Genomic DNA, 18,964 nt, shown 5'->3' on the forward strand with positions numbered 1-18,964 from the left:
GTGGCTTCTACAAAGAATATTAAGTGACTAACTACACAGCTCTAAAGCAGGCAAAAATGCATGACATTATTTCTAGACTCATGTCATCTGTTCTCAGTTTACAATTTGCCAATATATTTAGTGTCGTTGAAGCTGTGTAAAAATCCAGCTGTAATGTTTTCCTTAATTTATTAGAATATTGCAGCTCCAGCCAAAGACCAAGAAATTCTATTTGACTCCAAAACAAGCATAAAGACATCTGTGAAACTGCATGCCACAGGTGCTAAAAATGACACTGACTGAAAGAGAATTTCAAACAATATGGCCTTCATTTTGTATTTAAAACAAACTGATATTGTGTTAGTGGAGAGCTTTTCTGGGGCCAGGTAATCTACTGTGCTAAATGCTTTTCAAAATAAGAATGTTATTACCTTCAAGATTTTAGCAGGTCCACCTAAATAAACAGGCTAGCAAAATAGTTTGTCAAACAACTGAGCACAAATTGAAGAGCTATCCTTTCTGGAAGGGACAGTTTTATAAATACCTTTCTCCTCATATCGTTTATTTATTCACTAACTGGGGTAATCTCATAGAGTAATGTATGGTCTGTCAACTTCAGATTACATACCAAATGTCAATAACATGAGGTCTCTGCTGGAATAAGTCACACACATCAGGAAGAAAGGAGATTGAGGTTATTAAAGAGCAGTCATCTCAATTCCAAGAAACTATTGTAAGAGCTCCACTGGACAGTGTCTTTAGTTACTTCAGTAACAACCTTCCTTTCCTCATAAGATCAGAGATTTGTTGAGGCTTAAATAGTGTTAAATAACATAGAAAATCCTTAGATGTATGAAGAAATCCATGCAAGCCAAGGACCAAGTTCAGACCTGGGCTGATACGTGGCAGATAACTTTCATGTCACTCAAGTGTTGAGCTATATCCATTTCCTTAAAAGATGCCCATCTTATTACTACAGCAACAGGGTTGCCTTTGCTCAATCCAGCACCAAAATTATCCTGGGTTCGTCATTGACCAGCAACATCATGACAACATAAGTCTATAATGGAACTCAGAAGATAGATTTTTCTCAGTGACTGACACAATTCATGATATATCAAAGGCTTTTCTCCACCAGCAAGGCTCAGTACAGTGGAAGGTTCATCGTAGTGCTAAAAAGTCTCAAGAAAAATTATTTTCCATAATAGAAGATGAACTTGTTGGCATTTCAATGACTACACTAAATATTGACTTCCTCCTTTGCTCTCGACTATTCCTGTTGTACTATATCTATACCAAGTACAGAATGCACTGTGACAGCTTGCCAAGCATTCTTTTGTTCTGTAGGGAAGGTACAATCAATGGTTGGGAATTCCTCCATCTACTTATTTTCTGTCCTTGGAAATACATAGTGATTACCTCATTAGCGCTGAGTTATTGTTCTACCTAACTGAATGAGGAACCTTCCCAGAAGGCATGCAACAGTTTAAGAGGCAGTTCAGAGCAACCTCTTGAGAGAAAATAGGAATGCTGGCCTTGTTTCGAATAGCCACGTCACATAAAAGATTCTAACTGTACATATCTATATAGCCACAAACACAGGCACCTGGACAGATGCATGACTGTGGAACACAAGGTTACATATACACTGCCACAAAATTCTTCACACGATTGTGTGCATGGATCATAAATGCACATTTACACATCCACATGATGACACTGAAGACCAAACAGGCAGCCACTGGGACAGAACACCAATTGACATGTTTATCCTTAGGAACACACAAATGCTTTTACAATCATAGACCTGTGCAGAGATGAACCTTACTATTTCAACTCACGTTCTCCCCTCATTAAAAACAGAGGGAGAAATTAATTAAAATTAAATACTGGGCATAAATATTTGAATAATACTGACAACAGCTGAACAACAAAATCTGCACTAGTTATCTTGTTTGGTTGTTTCCCGTTAGTCTAATCTGTAGGTGGGGGGAAAGAAGTTAATTGACATCTTCTCTGATACTTTCATTACCTCCTTAAAATTCACTACAGCTGTGGAGAAAGAGATTTTTTACTGCTTCAATAAGCTCCATACATAGACCAGTTCCAGGCCTCCTTTGTGTTTTGCGCAGTATTACTCCTCGTGAGGTAGTTGGGTTTCTTCTGTTTTGCAAGTGTATCTCTTTCAGTTTCTCCACTCGTCTTCCCTCCCCCACTGCCATTTTTTGAAGTTCTTTTCAATCTTTCACCACGTTAGTTGTTTCCCTCAAGCCTTGATCCACATGTCCCTCGAGTCTCAATCACAAAGAGATTGATGGTGCTTCTCTTTAATTTATGCCAGTTCTGTGCCCCACCTACCCCTCCTCAATCACCATGGTAACTCGGTGTTTGCATCTCACATTCGACCTCTACGTCTCTTTGCAAACTGTATCTTGTACGTGTAAAGTTCCTGTAGCCTCTCCCATCGGTGCTTGCTGGTGGTAATAGTCCAATACAAAAGATGCAAGGGCCATGTGGCTTTGCTGTGGCTGTCCGTTGAAGGACTGTCCGCTTGCCACACAGTCCACTGCTAATAAGCCAATCACTTTTGACGTCCATGTTGTATCTGCAAGAGGATTTTAGAGATGGGAGAGGGTTTTGCATCACCAGATAGATTTGGAAATCTTGTTCAACTCAATGCCACCTTATAGCTCATTGGTATGGCTGAGCCTAGTTCTTATTAAGTACAACTTTGTCTTTTATTTGTGTTATCACCTACAATTAGAAAAACTAAGTCCAACATTTGTTGAGGAATCCAAGGACTAAAATGGTTTGAGAATCTAAAATTGGTTATTTTGATCATTTGAGAACACTGAAACAAACTCTGCCCATTCCAAATGACAAGCAGTCTTTGAGAATCTATTACAATAGTGTTGAAAAACCCATTCTCTGAGATAAAAATGATTTTATGTGGAAATATGCTGATATTTCTTTTTGACCTTATCATGAACTAATGCTCCTTTAAGTTACTCAAATAATGGAAAAGTAAAACACTGGGGGCAAAAATAGATCACAGGTGCACTCTTCCCCAGTCAAAGATTTTTTTGCCTTTCTCCTCACTTGGATTACCCTGAGCCATATACTGACCCTGGCTGAAAAAGTGGGGAGAAACTCTCTTGGTGCTGACATGAAAGCTCTTTGACAGTGACTTAGACTTTCCTTACACCAGTCCTACAAAGGGTTTGCATACCCTGAAGTTTTGGTCCAGGATATAGTTGGTTCTTCACACGTTTCTGGGCTCTATTTATCACCTGACTATAATTATGTACCCAACCGACACAAGGAGCCATGAGAACCACTTTACAGAGAAAATTTATTCCAGTTTGTTTTTTTTTTCCTTCATCCAGGATATTAATTATTTCACTCTATTACAGCACATAATGTTAGACTGGCCAAGAATAGTAAAAGGCTCTCCTAAGGTGCATTGAGTTTGGACGGCAATCAAAGTTCAACCCCAATGGGAGTCAAGTTCTCTGTCACTTACGACAATAGCTTATCCAATTAAAGTGACTAATTGATCATCTTCAAGCAATGTAACTAACTTAGCAGTCTGGTGGCCATTAGTAATCTGCACAAAGGGCAAAAAAGCCAATATTGTCATCCATCTGTGGAGGCAAATTTGAACAAGTCAATGCAAGGGATTTATTCTGAAAAAGTACAACATTATCAATTACACATTGGCAGGGCAGCTTTTGGCTTGATATTTCTCCAATAACCAGGTGACCAGCTCAAGCCGCTTAACTAGTTGCTCTGAGCATCCATTTTGTACAGGGCACCATCACTGCCAAACAAAAATTCTAGCTTTCAAAAATGAAAAGGAGACTAAAGAGGCTCCTCTACCTCCTTCTCCACACTCCACAATTTTTTTTACTGTGGTCAAATTTAACACTGGCGAGAAGAAGGAATAAAACCACACATGATTTTGAGAGACTGTTGTAGATGGAACATGGACAAACAAAATCTGCCATATTGGTGGCACTTTATGGGTGAATATTTAGGAGCTGGTGTGAAGTGGCATGCCATTTTGATTTAAGTGTGCAAAAAAAAGAGAAAAACCTGAGAGCAATTTACGCGAAAGCGTGGGACCTCTCCATGTTTATGATTCTGTGCGTTTCTTAAAGTGGGCCTGTACTTGTGGATCGGGAATGTGAGTGTGGCACAGGCCTAATATTGGTGCGTGTAATACCTGTGCCTGAACAGTTCCCCCTGTTCCCCCTCTCTCTTTCTATCTCTCTCTCTCTCGCTCTCTTTATATCTCTCTCTTTCTCTCTCTTTTTTCTCTTACTCTCTCTCTCTCTTTCTCTCTGGCTGTCACTACTGGCAAGTCCCTTTGTAACCCATTGCCTTGCCTGTGTCTGCACGAGAGCCTCCAGTTCCCTCCCCCTCCCCACCCCGCCCTTCCTTTCCCCCATATGTTGTCCATGCCGCGACTCTGTCTCGTCCCATGTGCATCCATGTCGACTGTGTAAGGTCTTGAGGCTGCATCCACTTCCAAGCAAAGGAGATGCACTACCTGTTGGTGTAGTCAACATTTCTTTTATACTTTTTATATTTTAATTTTTTATTACTATTATTTGTTTTTTAATTTATTTTCCTGCCAGGACTGCTGCGATGTGACAATGTGAGCCACCACATTCTGTCACATCTGCTGGAAGTAACGCAGCATTGAAGTGGGTCCCTTCCCCAATCCGTCTGGGCATGCTAGCGATCCTCCAGTTATATATTCCTATGTGCATATATATATTTATATATCTCTCTACCTTCTGCATGGTGTCTGTGAACCGATAGATGCATCTATTTGATGGATCCTTGTAATATCTTGAAAAGGCTTTGTACAGTCAATATATCTGCACCACAAAAATTTCATTAGTGTTTCTCATCTTTATTGTTCCCAGGCAATTGGACTTATCTGATATAACCAGTGGTCACATTTCATTGACTGTTTTCTCCTGTGGTTGGTCACCCAGCTAAACCCATTCAATGCAAGCGGGTTGGCTACGACTACCATTTGGCCTTGACTACCAGTTGTCCACAGCTGTACAGGGTTTGCACACAGCTGAAGGAGATCTGAGCCTTTTGTGGGTGGATAAGGTATGGGGTATCACAATGGACAGTTTTCACCAAAGCTCCATTGGAAGTGCAAGTAAGACTCATTCAAAGTGTTTTTTTTCTTATGTGGAACTTTGAATCCTTTTTCTATTGAGTTGAGGATTAATGAAATCAGGCACCCCAAATCATTGCCTCAAGTCTTTCCGATCCTGTTATTCATTGTTGAACACAAATTTTGAAAAAAAAAATACATCTTGCCACAAAATGATATTTGATCAATCAATAAGGCCAAGGGTTTGAACATACTGCTTTTTTTTTCTGCAAGAGTGCACTATAATTTGCTTGAAATCTCTTTAAGGATGTTTGTAGAAAACCTCATCCAACAGAGATAAAACAAATACTTGGGCCATTGGTGTCACAATGTATTGTTCCTGTAGCTCCATTACCCTAAACTGGAAGGAAAAATTTTATTCTTTGACAGCCATAAAGCAGATTAGTTGTTGACAATGATGACATCGTTCTTAAGAGGAAGGGCAGTGGTGACCAATGATTAGTGCAATAAAATGACATCCATAGATTTTCTTTGATTATAATGACCAATATGATAAAGATTACTATGGGTTGATCACCAGAAAAATATCAAGATCAGCAGTGTCAATTTTTTATGGTCATTTTGGTATGGCTGATCAAATGATGTCATCTAAAACTGCCAACAGAGGTGCAACTGGAATTTCTTCGTTGCTTTGTTGGTAAGGTTTTAGATATTCACAAAATGATGGAAATGACATAAGTGTATTGTGCTGAAGTAAGAGATCAACATTGACTACATTGAAAAAAAAACATTGACTACATTGAATGGAACAGCAGAGAGGAAGGGCTGAATGGCCTACATCTTGTATTTCTTATGTTCTTCTATGATGTCCATGGGAAACCACGATAGAGATGAAAGTCCATCAAAATTGATATGAACTTATTGATAGTTAATGTAGCAAAAAATTATACTGAAGATCTTGAGGGGTGGTTGTCACAAGGATCACTGATGTGCTTTGAAAGAAAAAGTATATTTCTTTTTCAAATTGTCCCTTTGTGAAAAATGAAAAATTATACATTTTTAGGAACTGTCTTTTCTCAGTAATGAATTATTTCCATTTTGTATCATATTATTAAAATGAATGAGGCACAAATTCATTGCTAAGTGCACTTGATCAAATCTTTTAGCAAATGATCTGAAGGTTATTTTAGATTCCCATCTCCAGTATCTGTCCTTTTGCAGAACAGCATGATCAGCCCCAAAGCACATTATCCCATGGCAAACCAATGACTGAGAGCTCTGCCTGTGCCTGCTTTTCTTGAATTCTCAATCACACAGCCCATTCTCCTTCTTTAAGAAAACACATTTAAGATGAGAAACTAACTAATAAATTTTTGTGTCTTTCAATGTGCTGTGATGGGTCTCAGACTGGTCACTGAACACTTGTGCTACGAATGTGCTTTCTGTGGACTCATTTTGTTACTGTGCTGTGTCTCAGGTGCTGCCAACTCTCATTTTCTTGCTTGTTGTTACCTTTCTGTGTTCTGCCCCAGTTCGGCGTGTTCCACCTAGGTTCTCCATCAGTCCTCCGTTGAGCCAAGAGATCGTGCCTGGTGGGAGTGTGAACATCACGTGTGTTGCTGTGGGTTCCCCCATGCCTTATGTGAAATGGATGCTGGGAACTGAAGATCTGACCCCAGAAGATGACATGCCTGTTGGCCGCAATGTTCTAGAACTTAACAGTATCCAAGAGTCTGCTAATTACACCTGTATGGCAATGTCTAGTCTTGGAATAATCAAGACAATGTCACAAATTATTGTTAAAGGTAATTGTAAGAAGGCATTTGTGTAGCTTGCCTCCCATGACCATTGCAAGACACTCCAAAACAGTTAAAAGTGACTGAATTATTTTGGAAGTACAGTCATTGGGAAGCAAGAAGCCATTTGAGACACAGGCATTTCAAATCAAATCAAGTAAACATTCAGCCAGTCAGGCAGCATCTGCAGTAGGGTAAATGAGATAAGGTTTCAAATTGAAGATCCCTTCATCAGAACCATGAAAGAAAGTGAAAAAGTTAATTTTAAGTTGCTGGTAAGGGTCATGGGGAAGGATCCAGAGATGGATAGGACATAGGAAATATCACTGATGGAGTGTGGTCAGAGTTGCCACGGGGTGATTTGTTAACAGGACAGTTAAAGGGTTTAAGGAAGTCTGAGGTGTTGCAAATTGGATTTCTGGAAATGGAAAGAAAGTGAAAGTGAACCAATATCACAGATAGCCATCTTGTAGCAAAAATTTCCAGTTCTGATAGATAGACAGAAAGAGAGAGTTATTGGTAATTGGAGTAGTCAAATTTAATAACCATAGTGAGCTGTATAATATATTTTTGTGATGCTGGAATAGAAGATATTGATCAAACATTCCAGGATATTTCCCAAATGCTTCAAAACAGTGCCATGAGAGGGCAAGTGACATTCCTTAAAATTTGGCCTGAAGACAACACTTCCACCAGTTTTGCACACAAACATTACCAGAATAGAAATAAGTCTGGGTTCTGTGCTTAAAGCTCAGGAATAGGATTTAAGTAATAAGTTTCTGATTAAAAACCAGCGGTCATTCGTAGATTCAAAGATTACACTGATTCTCCGTGGGGAAGGGTTGGACTGTGAAATAATGCATCAGACTTCTCAAGGATATTTTAACCAGTGTGTCTAACTATTGATGCTTACAGCACTACCAAAGCCCCCTGGAACTCCGATTGTAGTGGAGACAACTGCCACCAGTGTGACGCTAACATGGGATTCCGGCAATCCAGACCCAATCAATTACTATATTATTGAATACAGGCCCAAGAATTCTGAAGTCCTCTACCAGACCATTGACGGCATCCAGACCCTTCGCTATAGCATCGGCGGACTGAGCCCTTACTCTGATTATGAGTTTAAAATATCTGCTGTCAATTCCATTGGTCAGGGCCCACCCAGTGAAATAGTGGAGACTAGGACTGGTGAGCAGGTGCCCTCCAGCTCTCCACGGAATGTCCAAGCACGGATGCTGAGCGCGACGACCATGCTGATTCAGTGGGAGGAGCCCGAAGAGCCGAACGGACAAATCCGGGGGTACCGGGTCTACTACACAATGGAGCCCCTCCAGCCTGTGAGTAACTGGCAGAAGCAGAACCTTGATGACAGCCTCCTGACAACTGTGGCCAGCTTGATACCACAGACAACATACAGCGTCAAGGTCTTGGCTTTCACCTCTGTTGGGGATGGTCCACTCTCGCCTGAGATTCAGGTCAAAACTCAGCAAGGAGGTGAGTTGCTCGGCAAGCAGTTGCACAATACCCTTGAAGGTCTTTGGGTGCTTTTCAATATCAAACTGATGGACCGTGGGTCTTAACGTCATATCGAGATCCCCACGCAATATGCCGTGTTCCTGTCATTCGTATAAGTTTCCCAGAGTGTGTTTTCTATTTTCTAGTTGCAGTCATTAACCATTTAATAAGCATTCCCAAGGTGGACAGCTCTGTTGTTTCCATTCGGGACAGTGAATCAACTGGTCATCTCTGGAAAAGTGAGAGGATATTGGTATTTGGTGTTGGCTTATTATTGCCACATGTACAAGATACACTGAAAAGCTTGTCTTACATACAGATCAAATCATTACACAGTGCACGGAGGAAGAATAAGGTAAAACAATAATAATGCAGAATAAAGTGTGACAGCTGCGGGGAAAGTGCAGTGCAAGATCAGAACAAGGTAGACTGTGAAGTCAGGAACCCATCTTACCATACAAGAAGTGTGGTCAAGAGTCTGGTAACCATGGGGTAGAAGGTGTCCTTGAGCCTGGTGGTAAGTGCTTTCAGTCTTTTGTATCTTCTGCCCAATGGGTGAAAGGAGGAGAGAGAATGTGCAGGGTAGGTGGGCTGTCTGCTTTCCTCAGGCAACAGGAGGTATATTTGCATAGCAGACCAGGTATTAATAGTAAAGCTTATTCGAGTCACAGTCATACAGCATGAAATGACCCTTCAGCCCATCATCTATGCACAACCTTTCATCCATTTTCACTAATCCCATTTGCCTCTATTTGAACCACATCCTTCTATGCCTTGCCTATTTACGTGACTGTCTAAATGCCTCCTAAATGTAGTAATTGTATCTGATAACACATTTAAGATATCAACTACACTCCAACCCTTGAAAAATACTTTCAGATTCATTCCTCTCACCTTTAGCATTTCCTTTCTTGTTTATAATGTCCCTTAACTATGGGAAAAATAAAAGATTTCAATGAGCTATACTACTTACAAGACCATAAGACATACAGCAGAATTAAGACATTCAGCTCATCTAGTATTGCCTGCCATTCTCTCTCCATTCTCAACCCCATTCTCCTCCCAGAAACCTTTGATGTCCTTACTAATCAAGAACCCATCAACCTCTGCGTTAAATATACCCAATGACTTGGCCTTCACAGACATTCATGCAATCCACGCATTTACCACCTTCCTCATCTCTGTTCTAAAGGGACATCCTTGTATTCTGAGGTTGTGCTCTCTGGTCCTGGACCCCCCCCCCCACCCCCTCCCACTATAGGAAATAACCTCATTCTCCTAAACTCCAGCAAGTACAGGCCTAAAGCCAAGATATGTTCCTCATGCATTAACTCTTTTATTTTTGGGATCATTCTGGTAATCCTCCTCTGGACCATCTCCAATGCTAGCACATTCTTTCTTAAATAAGCTGTCCAAAACTGCTTACAATACTCCCAAGTGCAGTCTGACCAAAGCCTCAGCATTACATCCTTGCTTTTATATTCTAGTCCTCTCAAAATTAATGTTAAAATTGCATTTGCCTTCTTTACAAACAACTCAGACTACAAGTTAATCATTAGGGAATCTTGCATGAAGAATCCCAAATTCCTTTACACCTCTGATTCTGAACTTGCTCCCCATTTAGAAAGTACTATGCCTTTATTCCTTCTACCAAACTGCATGACCATACACTTCCATCATTCAAAACATTGGCATATAGATTGAAAAGAAGCAGTCCCAACCGTGACCCTTGTGGTTCACTAACAGCCAATCAGAAAAGGCCATCTATGTCTGTCGTGTTCTTATACATTCAGTGGCTGCTTTACTAGGTAAACCTGTACACCTGCTTGGTAATGCAACTATCTAATCAGCCAATCATGTAGCAGCGAATCAATGCATAAAAGCATGCAGGCATGGTCAAAAGGCTCATTTGTTGTTCAGGACAAACATCAGAATGGGGTAGAAATGCGCTCTAAGTGAATTTAACAGTGGAATGATTGATGGTGCCGAACGGGGCCATCAGAGCATCTCAAAAACTGCTGATTTCCTGGGATTTTCACACACAGTTGTCTCTAGAATTACAGGGAATGGTGCAAAACAAAAACACCCAACGGTTCCAGGGCTGAAAATGCATGGCTAATGAGAGAGGTTAGAGCAGGGGTGTCAAACACATTTTAGGTCACGGGCCGGGTTGGGCAAAATGCAGCTTCATGCGGGCCGGATCAGTCGGGCACGTGCGAACGCAGCTTTCATTGCCTCCGTTTTCTCAGCCTGTTCTCATGTGTCTCAGTCTCTGCTATAACTACAAAGTGTTTCACTTCACAAATTCCGTTTCTTATGAAGAAGACTGCTGAGCAAGCATTATTTTTATGATTGGTATTAACTTACAATCATAGGCTTCATATCGCTGGGCCATTAATAATTAAAATAATAGATCTATCTAAAATGATCTCGTGGGCCGGATATAATTGTACGCCGGGCCGGATATGGCCTGCGGGCCTTGAGTTTGACATCACTGGGTTAGAGGTTCAAGCTGACAGGAAGGTAACAGTAACTCCAATTACCATGCGTTACAACAGTGGTGCACAGCAGAGCATCTCTGAACATGCAATACATCAATCCTTGAAGTGGATGGACCACAGCAGCAGAAGACCACGAACATGCACTTTGTTAGGTACAGGAGGTAACAAATAAAGTCAATGAGCGTAAACTTATATCAGGCCACTTCTCAGCCTCCTTCATTCCAGGGAAATTAAGCCTAGCTTACCCATGAGTGCGTGGTTTCCTCTGGGTGCACCAGTTTCCTCTCACATTCCAAAGACATTAGTAGATTAATTGGTCATTGTAAATTGTCACACATTCCAAAGACATTAGTAGATTAATTGGTCATTGTAAATTGTCCTGTGATTAGGCTAGAGTTAAATAGGTGGATTGGCGGGCAGTGTGGCTCACTGAGCCGGAAGGGCCTTTTCTTTTAAATTAATAAGTCCAAATTCTCTCCATAACTAAAGTTCTCCAATGCATCTCCTCTGCACTCTGTCTAGCACAGTCACCTCCTTCTGAGAGTGAATTATTGTTAGTAATGTGGAAAGGGAAGATTGTTCATTGATTTGGTCCAGTGATGTCTACTTTCTGCTGGTGCTCAGTGGTGGAGAAGTTCCTGCGCAAAACCCAGGGAAGTACTTTTTTATGTAGAGAATCAAGAGACTGCTGTGATCTGGAGCATTAAACAGACTGCTGAAGGAAATCAGCAGTACAGGCAGCATCTGTGTGGGAGATGGGCAGTCGATGTTTTGGGTTGATAAAGGGGTGACATCCAGTATAAAGAGGTGGGTTTAAGGGTTGAAACAAAAGCTGGTTTGTGTTGGGTGGATCCAGGTGAGGAAGCATAATAGGGAAATGGAGGAAGGGAAAGTGGAAATAGCGACAGAAGCTGAGAGGTGATAGGTGGAGGGAACAAGGGCCTGAAGATGATGGAATATGGAAGGAAAGGGAAGTGGAACATGAAACCAAATAAGGGAGGTGAGCTGGACAGATGGAAATAACAGGGAAAAAGGACCCAGAGTGTGGCTAATGGGCCAATAGAGTAGACAGAGGATGGGAAAAAAACAGGGCGATGGGGTTCTGGGGGGATGGGTTGAGTGTAGGAAGAACTGGGTAGATAAAAAAAAATAGAGAAGGAAGAGAGAGGGAGTAGGCGACATGAAAGATTTTTAAAGCTTCAAGTCGGGTTATGGAGAGCACTCATTCATAGATGTGAAGCATGAAACTGGAATATTAATGCTATTCCACTTTCCCTGAGCTATTTGTGCTCGTTCAGAGGCTGCCACTCCACATTTAAGTTGTTGAGGTTGCCCAGTGGCTTATTAAGCTTAATCAGTGATTAGCTGTACCGGGGGGTGGGGGGGGATCACGAAGATGCCAGACTTCCACCTTGATCTGGGGTGAGGGAGTATGGGTGGTCACTTTATCTCTAACCTCAGTTTTCCTTGTAAAGAGAACTGGCTAAGCTTGTCAGCAGCCAATCATTTTCAAGAAGCTGAGGTTGGAAAAGAAATGTCAAACTGAAAGTGTTGCTAATATACACCCAAATATAAATTTTTCCGATGTGTAACTGTACCAAGAAGTAGAAGGGTTGCCCTGCGATTTTGAATTCATCAGATTCTATAAGGCACGCTATTTTGTAGGTAATAATTTTGCCCATGTCAGTGCAATTTATTTCATATTTCACATTTATATTATAAAATAAGGCCAGTCAGCCCATTCAGTCAATGCCAGCTGTCAGTGTAATCCCACCAATCTTATTCCCTCACTTAGTTCCCTGTGCTCTATTCTCTCTCTCTCACATGCCCACAAACTCTCCTTCCACCTACTACACCATGAGTAATTTAGAGCAGACAATTAATCTCCAAACTTGCATGGGAGGAAACTGGAGCAGTCATGGGGACAAAAGCAAATTCAATCCGGGCAGCACAGGACTGGACATGAGCCACTGGAGCTGTGTAGAAGTAGCTCTACTTCCTGCACCCCTGAGCCACCCAGTGATGAACCTTCAGCTACTGCACAAACAAACCTCATAGTACTCAGTGTCCCTTCATGTATCTCTCTCCACAGTTGCTGCCCGACCTGCTGAATCTTTCCAGCGATTTCTATTTTAATTTTAGATTTCCAGCATCTGCATTTTTTCTGCTTTTCAATAACTTTAAGGTAGTTAAGATGTTACCTATGGACACCCACCTGATCTTCAGCAAGATAGTGGTGATCTAAAGGGTGTGGAAACACTTTATCACAATCTGATATGGTTACAAGATCATCTCAGTGACCTTGCCTGTTCTTTGACATAACACAAGCTATCAATGTTAACGAAATAGCAAGCTCACAACATGATATGGTATGGTATAGGTTTCATTACACTATCTGCACAACAGAATGTTGAAGAATTCCCTTCCCCCTTCAACTGTTTAGCATTAAATTAGATTTGCATCATTAAGTTTGGTGTGGGATGTCATGTCATCTCATTCTGACCTACGCTATTGAGTACAAGTCAGACTCTCGTCCGGGTTGCTGCCTGTTATCTGCCAGCCATTTCTTGAGAAGCAATCAATACTGCCACAAACTGCTGTTACAAATCACTGCCTCTTCACAAAGGCAGCAGTAGCAAGAGTAATTGTAAAGCAGTGCATTGGAGAGAGAGAGAAAAAAAGCTTGTTGGAAATGTCATCTGTATCATTTCAAAGGGAAAACTCTACCAAGACAGTGTGTTTCCTCGATTGTGGTTTCAGTGGAAGGTGCTGTTTTAGGTTGGCAATTAGACCTCCATGTTAGTGGTGCTATAAGAACACATTCCCTCCCTATTGAAATGTTATTTGGATTGTTCCGTTGAGAAGCTGTCAGACAATTCAAGACCTGACAGTGGATCTGGTAATTGTGCACTGGGAAATTAAGAGGTGTTATTATTCTCCCTCTGTCACTACAATTTTCTCTCAGTGGTACTCATGCTGCTTGGTGAGAACATGGTGCTTTCCATGATGGAATCGCTGCAGATTCACTTTCTGCTCGTTCTCAATAATGTGCTGAAATGTTGTAAACTTGTTACCGTGCATTCAGGAAATAAATGAATGAGTACTGTGTAAGTGCATAAACCAGGATTTAAGCTGGGATGAAATGGAAGGCTGAACACCAATGAGTGTGAGCACCTCATCGTTCATACACCTCAACATCTACTTGCAAATCTTTCCTAATTTATTCTGTTAAAAAGGGTTTAATGCAGAACTTACAGATGTCATACAAGGAAAACCTTAAACTGTATTTTGGTATTGTGACAATAATAATAATTAACCATGAAACCAAAGTTTCTTTTTTCAAATATATGCACATAAATGATAAATGGCAGCATATCCATAACCTTCACTAGGTCTGGACAGGATTGATTTTGATTTGCGTTGCTTATGTTTCTGCAACTCTGCCATGGCACTGAGTGACTATCGTGCCCAGTGTCCTCACTTATGGTATGTATTTTCTGTATAAAATATAAAATACTCACTCCCAAAGACCATTTGGACGTGATGGAGAAGGGATGAGGCAAAAAGTTAGCTTCCTCTTAAGTTAAGAGAAACAATTGATGAGGAACCTCTCAACAGTAGATTGTGATGTAGTGATACAAAATTGGAGGTCCTGTTCAAAATATCAATGTGCATATTTTGCTTCTATGCAACAGACATACCAACAGATCGCAGAAAAGCTACACTTCAGTATTGGCCTGATTATCTTGACCTTTTCTTTCAGTTCCTGGACAACCAATCAACTTCAGAGCCACTCCTAAATCTGAGACAAGCATTGAATTACAGTGGACTGCACCCAGACAGGATGACATCATTGATTATGACTTGTTCTACCGTGATGAAGAACTGGGAAAGGAGGTGCGAACATTTTCCATCTTTAGCATTCACCAAGTCTGAAGCAGGGTCAGTTAGATCACAGTAATTGTCAACACACTTTTTTCTCCACTTCCTGTCCCTCAGGCGGCACACACTATCTTTTACGGAGAATTCTCACACAGAAGGAGATAGTTTTCACTAGTTTTGTGCCATGAGAGCTCTTCCCATCTTCCTTCATTTCGCTTTAAGAACAAGCAAATACTCTACCTAGCAGAAAATGGTACAATAAAATGGGTGCAGACAAGTAGGGAACAAAACTGATATGTGTGTACTTGAGTGTAAGGAAGAAATGTTAAATCTTAATGACATTTATAAAGCTAAAGCAAGCCAAAATACAACTGGTATTTTCTCAAATGGGTGCATACCTGTGATAGCAGAACACTATGCTCTACATTACTTCATATAGTATGCAATACCACAGGTGCTCTATTAACATCTGGATCTTAAATGTTGCTGAAATTTTTCTTGGCTTAACATAAAATGTTTATGGACATGTTTCCACAGGAAGTGATAACGTTTCAGCCAAGCACATCATATACCGTGACTGGGCTCCGTCCCAACACTCTGTACTACTTCTGGTTGGCTGCACGCTCCACGCATGGCCTTGGCGTTTTCACCTCCGAGATCTCTGCACAGACCCTCCAGGCCAGTAGGTTTCATTCCATGTTCATCTTTCAAACACTGCCAGAGTAAAGGGTATTGAGATTCTTGGAAACAGCTAGACAAAAATTCCCGTCAAAAGATCTACTTACTAGGGATTACTTTAGAGTGTCCACCCTAATTGAAACAAAAAAAAAATCTGTGTGGGACATTGAGTATAACACAAATAGGTGGGATCAATGTATTCCCTTTCTGAGGGCTTAAAATAGAAAATTCTTCATTCAGAGTGCACCCAATTTACAATGGGCAGTGATCTACACTACACAATTCCTCACATCTTGGCACTTTTCTAATTACCTCACTCAAGTGGTCTGCAACGTTAATCATTGGAAATGTTACAATCCGACAGTACCTAGCATAGAATGAGGGAGGGGTGCAGGGCCATATCTGTAAAGTGAACATGATGAAAGTTGCTTATTGACATGCCTTGTTATCATCCAGAGAAAAGTCTAATCTCCCTCCTCCCTTGCCTCTTGCCAAAATATTTGCTTCCAGGTATAATTCTATTGCAAAGGTAAAATAAGTACCCAGGGTGGGGACACCTTCTGAAGCAATGTTCTCCATTTCAGAGAACGTAGTTCCAACACTTCATGTAACTTTATAGAACTCCTTTTTAATTTGCATCTAACAGCTTATAATGTGTCTGCATTCTGCACGGAGCACCATAATTGTTTGCTAAGAATATGAGTTTGGAGTAGAATCATCAGTTGGAGGACTTGATTACAAGGCATTTTTCAAATCCCTGACCTCTGCAACTTAGAAGGCCGAGGGCACTAGCAGAGGGAACGCAATCTTACCTTGCAATTCACACAGCATCATGACTTGAGCTTAGATAACCATCCCTTTAGTAGCCCTGGATACAAATCACGGAACTCCCAGCCTATCAACGTTGTTGGAGTATTTTCACCACTGTAACAGCTTAACAAGGCATTTCAATACCAACTTCTTAAGAGAACAAGAAATTAATGATAAATGCTCATTGTCACAATGACATGCACATTCAAAAAATAATCTTCAAAAAAAAAGGGTGAGGTGTTGAAATTGAACCAATGCAGTGCCAGGGAATGAGATTTGAATTGGATCTCTGATTTTAACTGGAGAAGAATACAGAACATTGAATGCGTGTGCTTCTGTTTAAGAGGATCTGAATGTAAGGATATCACTGTGTAAGTTGTAGGTTGGGGTGCAATGGACCCATCAATTTTGATGATGCACAACTAGCTACTCACTAAGTTGTGAATATGAAGACTCAGAAAATTCCTTAAAAGTTTGTTTGGGAGGGGGGAGGTGAAGAGCAGTTCAGTATTGAATCCTGTGGGATGGGGTGTTGACTGGGAGAAAGCAAGATGTGAGATAGGTTTGAACAAAGTTAGTGAAACTTGAAAGATATCTATCTGTGATTGTGATGAGAAAGAGATGGAAAAGCCTCTGCTGGTTAGTTCCTGTAGGAGGAATCCTTTAACGAGAAGTAAGAGACATTGCTGTTTGCAAGAGATGGGAAGGGGGGATAAATATTAATATCAATGGATTGAATAAGTTCATTCACTTTTACATTGAGGAAGAATCCAATTGGGTTTGGTTGTGCTATGATAATGAGCAGGGAGTGAGATATGTGATGTGTTTTGATATTTCCTATGGTATGTCTTCATTAATGAATGAGCCATTTGGGGCACCAATGGGTGAATTATGTTAACAATACAATTTGCAATGTATTACTAACCATTTTCTGGTAAGGTTCCTATTTGCTGGCATCTGCTAGTTGGTGGACCACCAATGCAAGCTTTGCAATGGACTGGACTGGACTGGATAAAAATAGAGAAGTCACATTAATTGAGATTGAACTAATATTCATTTTTAGTTTAATGGATTCTTACCGTATATAAATGTGATATTGTCTAGCATCAGCTAATTGTGGCTTTTTTAATGTATGTTAATTCTGATCCACTTACATATTCTCTTGCTGCACATCAACTTCCAGTTTGCATAATAACATAGTTCTCTCTTCCTCTTAAGTTGGCAATCATGTTGTCTGTCACAGACTCAAGACCAGTTCCAACATAAATGCATTTAACATTTAAGCTTTTCTTATTTTTTTTCTTCAAATTATTCTGGTGTAGATCCAACTGCCATTCAGATATCAACTTTACTCGTGCTAATAGGAATGATGCAGTTAAGGCTGACGTTTTACTGTCCAGAACCCCAGCAGGCCATTCAAGAATTTCAAACTTAATTTTTTTCAATTTATTGATGAGCCAGAAATTTGATTCATGCCATCATTCTCCAAGAATACACTGTTCATATTGCTTACATGATTGAGGATAAATTTCTACTAATCTGCATGGTTTACAAACAATTTCAAAATGAGCCAACACTCCATCATACATCTACCTTCTGTCATTAACAAACTGCGAAGAACAACGTGAAACACAAGCCTCATTCTGTAATGTTTTTGATATTTCTGTAAGCTTTTGAAATCGATCAGAAACTGCTTAGTGTGATAGGCACTCCATCTTTTCTGAAAGTTTCACATGCAACATTCATTACTGCAGGACTGAAACCTGTCTTAACATGCCACTCCATCAATGTCAATTTCAAATTGATTGCAATAGCTCAGATTCTTTGCCTGAATATTATAATTATTATGCCTTTTTTTTGTAAGTGCAATAAAGGTCCATTTCAAATCATACACCTTCTATCTATCTGCCTCCTTGTTTGAGTATGGTATTACAAATGATACATGTTAATATGCAGAATGAGAAATTCTTGCTAATCCAATAACAGCATACAGAATAGACCCATTTGCTCATATGCTAAACTTTTTTTTGCTGTGATTATTGCTTTTAATAGCAAAGAAAAAACAGGTCCTTCAGCCCAGAGTCTGTGCTGACCATCAAACACATAATTACAAAATTCCTACCCTGACCCATTTTATTCTCCCCATTCTCCCATAACCTCCCCTAAATTCTACCACTCCTCTAGATTCATGAGCAATTTACTCTACCAATCTGCACAGTTTTTGAATCCGGAGCACCCAGAGGAAATCCAGGGAGAATACATAAACTCCATGCATAACACTGGAGGTGAGGATGGATCCCTGGTCACTGGCTGAGTTGCTGTGAGGCAGCAGCTGTACAGGCTGTGTCACTGTGCTGCCCCAATCTGCCCCAAACCGGCACTGTAAAGCATTCCCAAGAGATCATTGCCTTGGACTTCTCAATTATAAAGAGCTTTTCTGATACGTAAAACACAACAGATGTATTGTGAATTGCTTAGTGCCTACTACCCAACTAATATGGGCTTCTCCAATGCTGTGCATCTGAATACCACTTTATTTGGTCTGGATGCTACTGGCACTATTCCTGGGTCAAATTGCTTTCTTTAAAAAATTGACCGGGCATCAGTCATCAGCATCCACCCTTGCACCTCAGTTTCTGGCTGAGATGGTGACATTAGCC

General features: G+C 40.5%; 1 protein-coding gene across 16 annotated transcripts in view; it reads left to right on the forward strand.

Moving 5' to 3' along the window:
* The window catches only part of LOC132406245 (receptor-type tyrosine-protein phosphatase S-like), a 475,477-nt gene that overhangs the window by 290,683 nt on the left and 165,830 nt on the right, over positions 1–18,964 (forward strand). For all 16 annotated transcript variants that reach the window (XM_059991616.1, XM_059991623.1, XM_059991621.1 and 13 more), the window contains 4 exons: positions 6,652–6,924; positions 7,831–8,412; positions 14,698–14,831; positions 15,354–15,498. In XM_059991616.1, the coding sequence (XP_059847599.1) occupies positions 6,652–6,924; positions 7,831–8,412; positions 14,698–14,831; positions 15,354–15,498 (1,134 nt within the window). The remainder of the gene's footprint in view (positions 1–6,651; positions 6,925–7,830; positions 8,413–14,697; positions 14,832–15,353; positions 15,499–18,964) is intronic.

The sequence above is a fragment of the Hypanus sabinus genome, chromosome 16 (genome assembly GCF_030144855.1).
Source record: "Hypanus sabinus isolate sHypSab1 chromosome 16, sHypSab1.hap1, whole genome shotgun sequence".
NCBI classification, from domain to species: domain Eukaryota; kingdom Metazoa; phylum Chordata; class Chondrichthyes; order Myliobatiformes; family Dasyatidae; genus Hypanus; species Hypanus sabinus.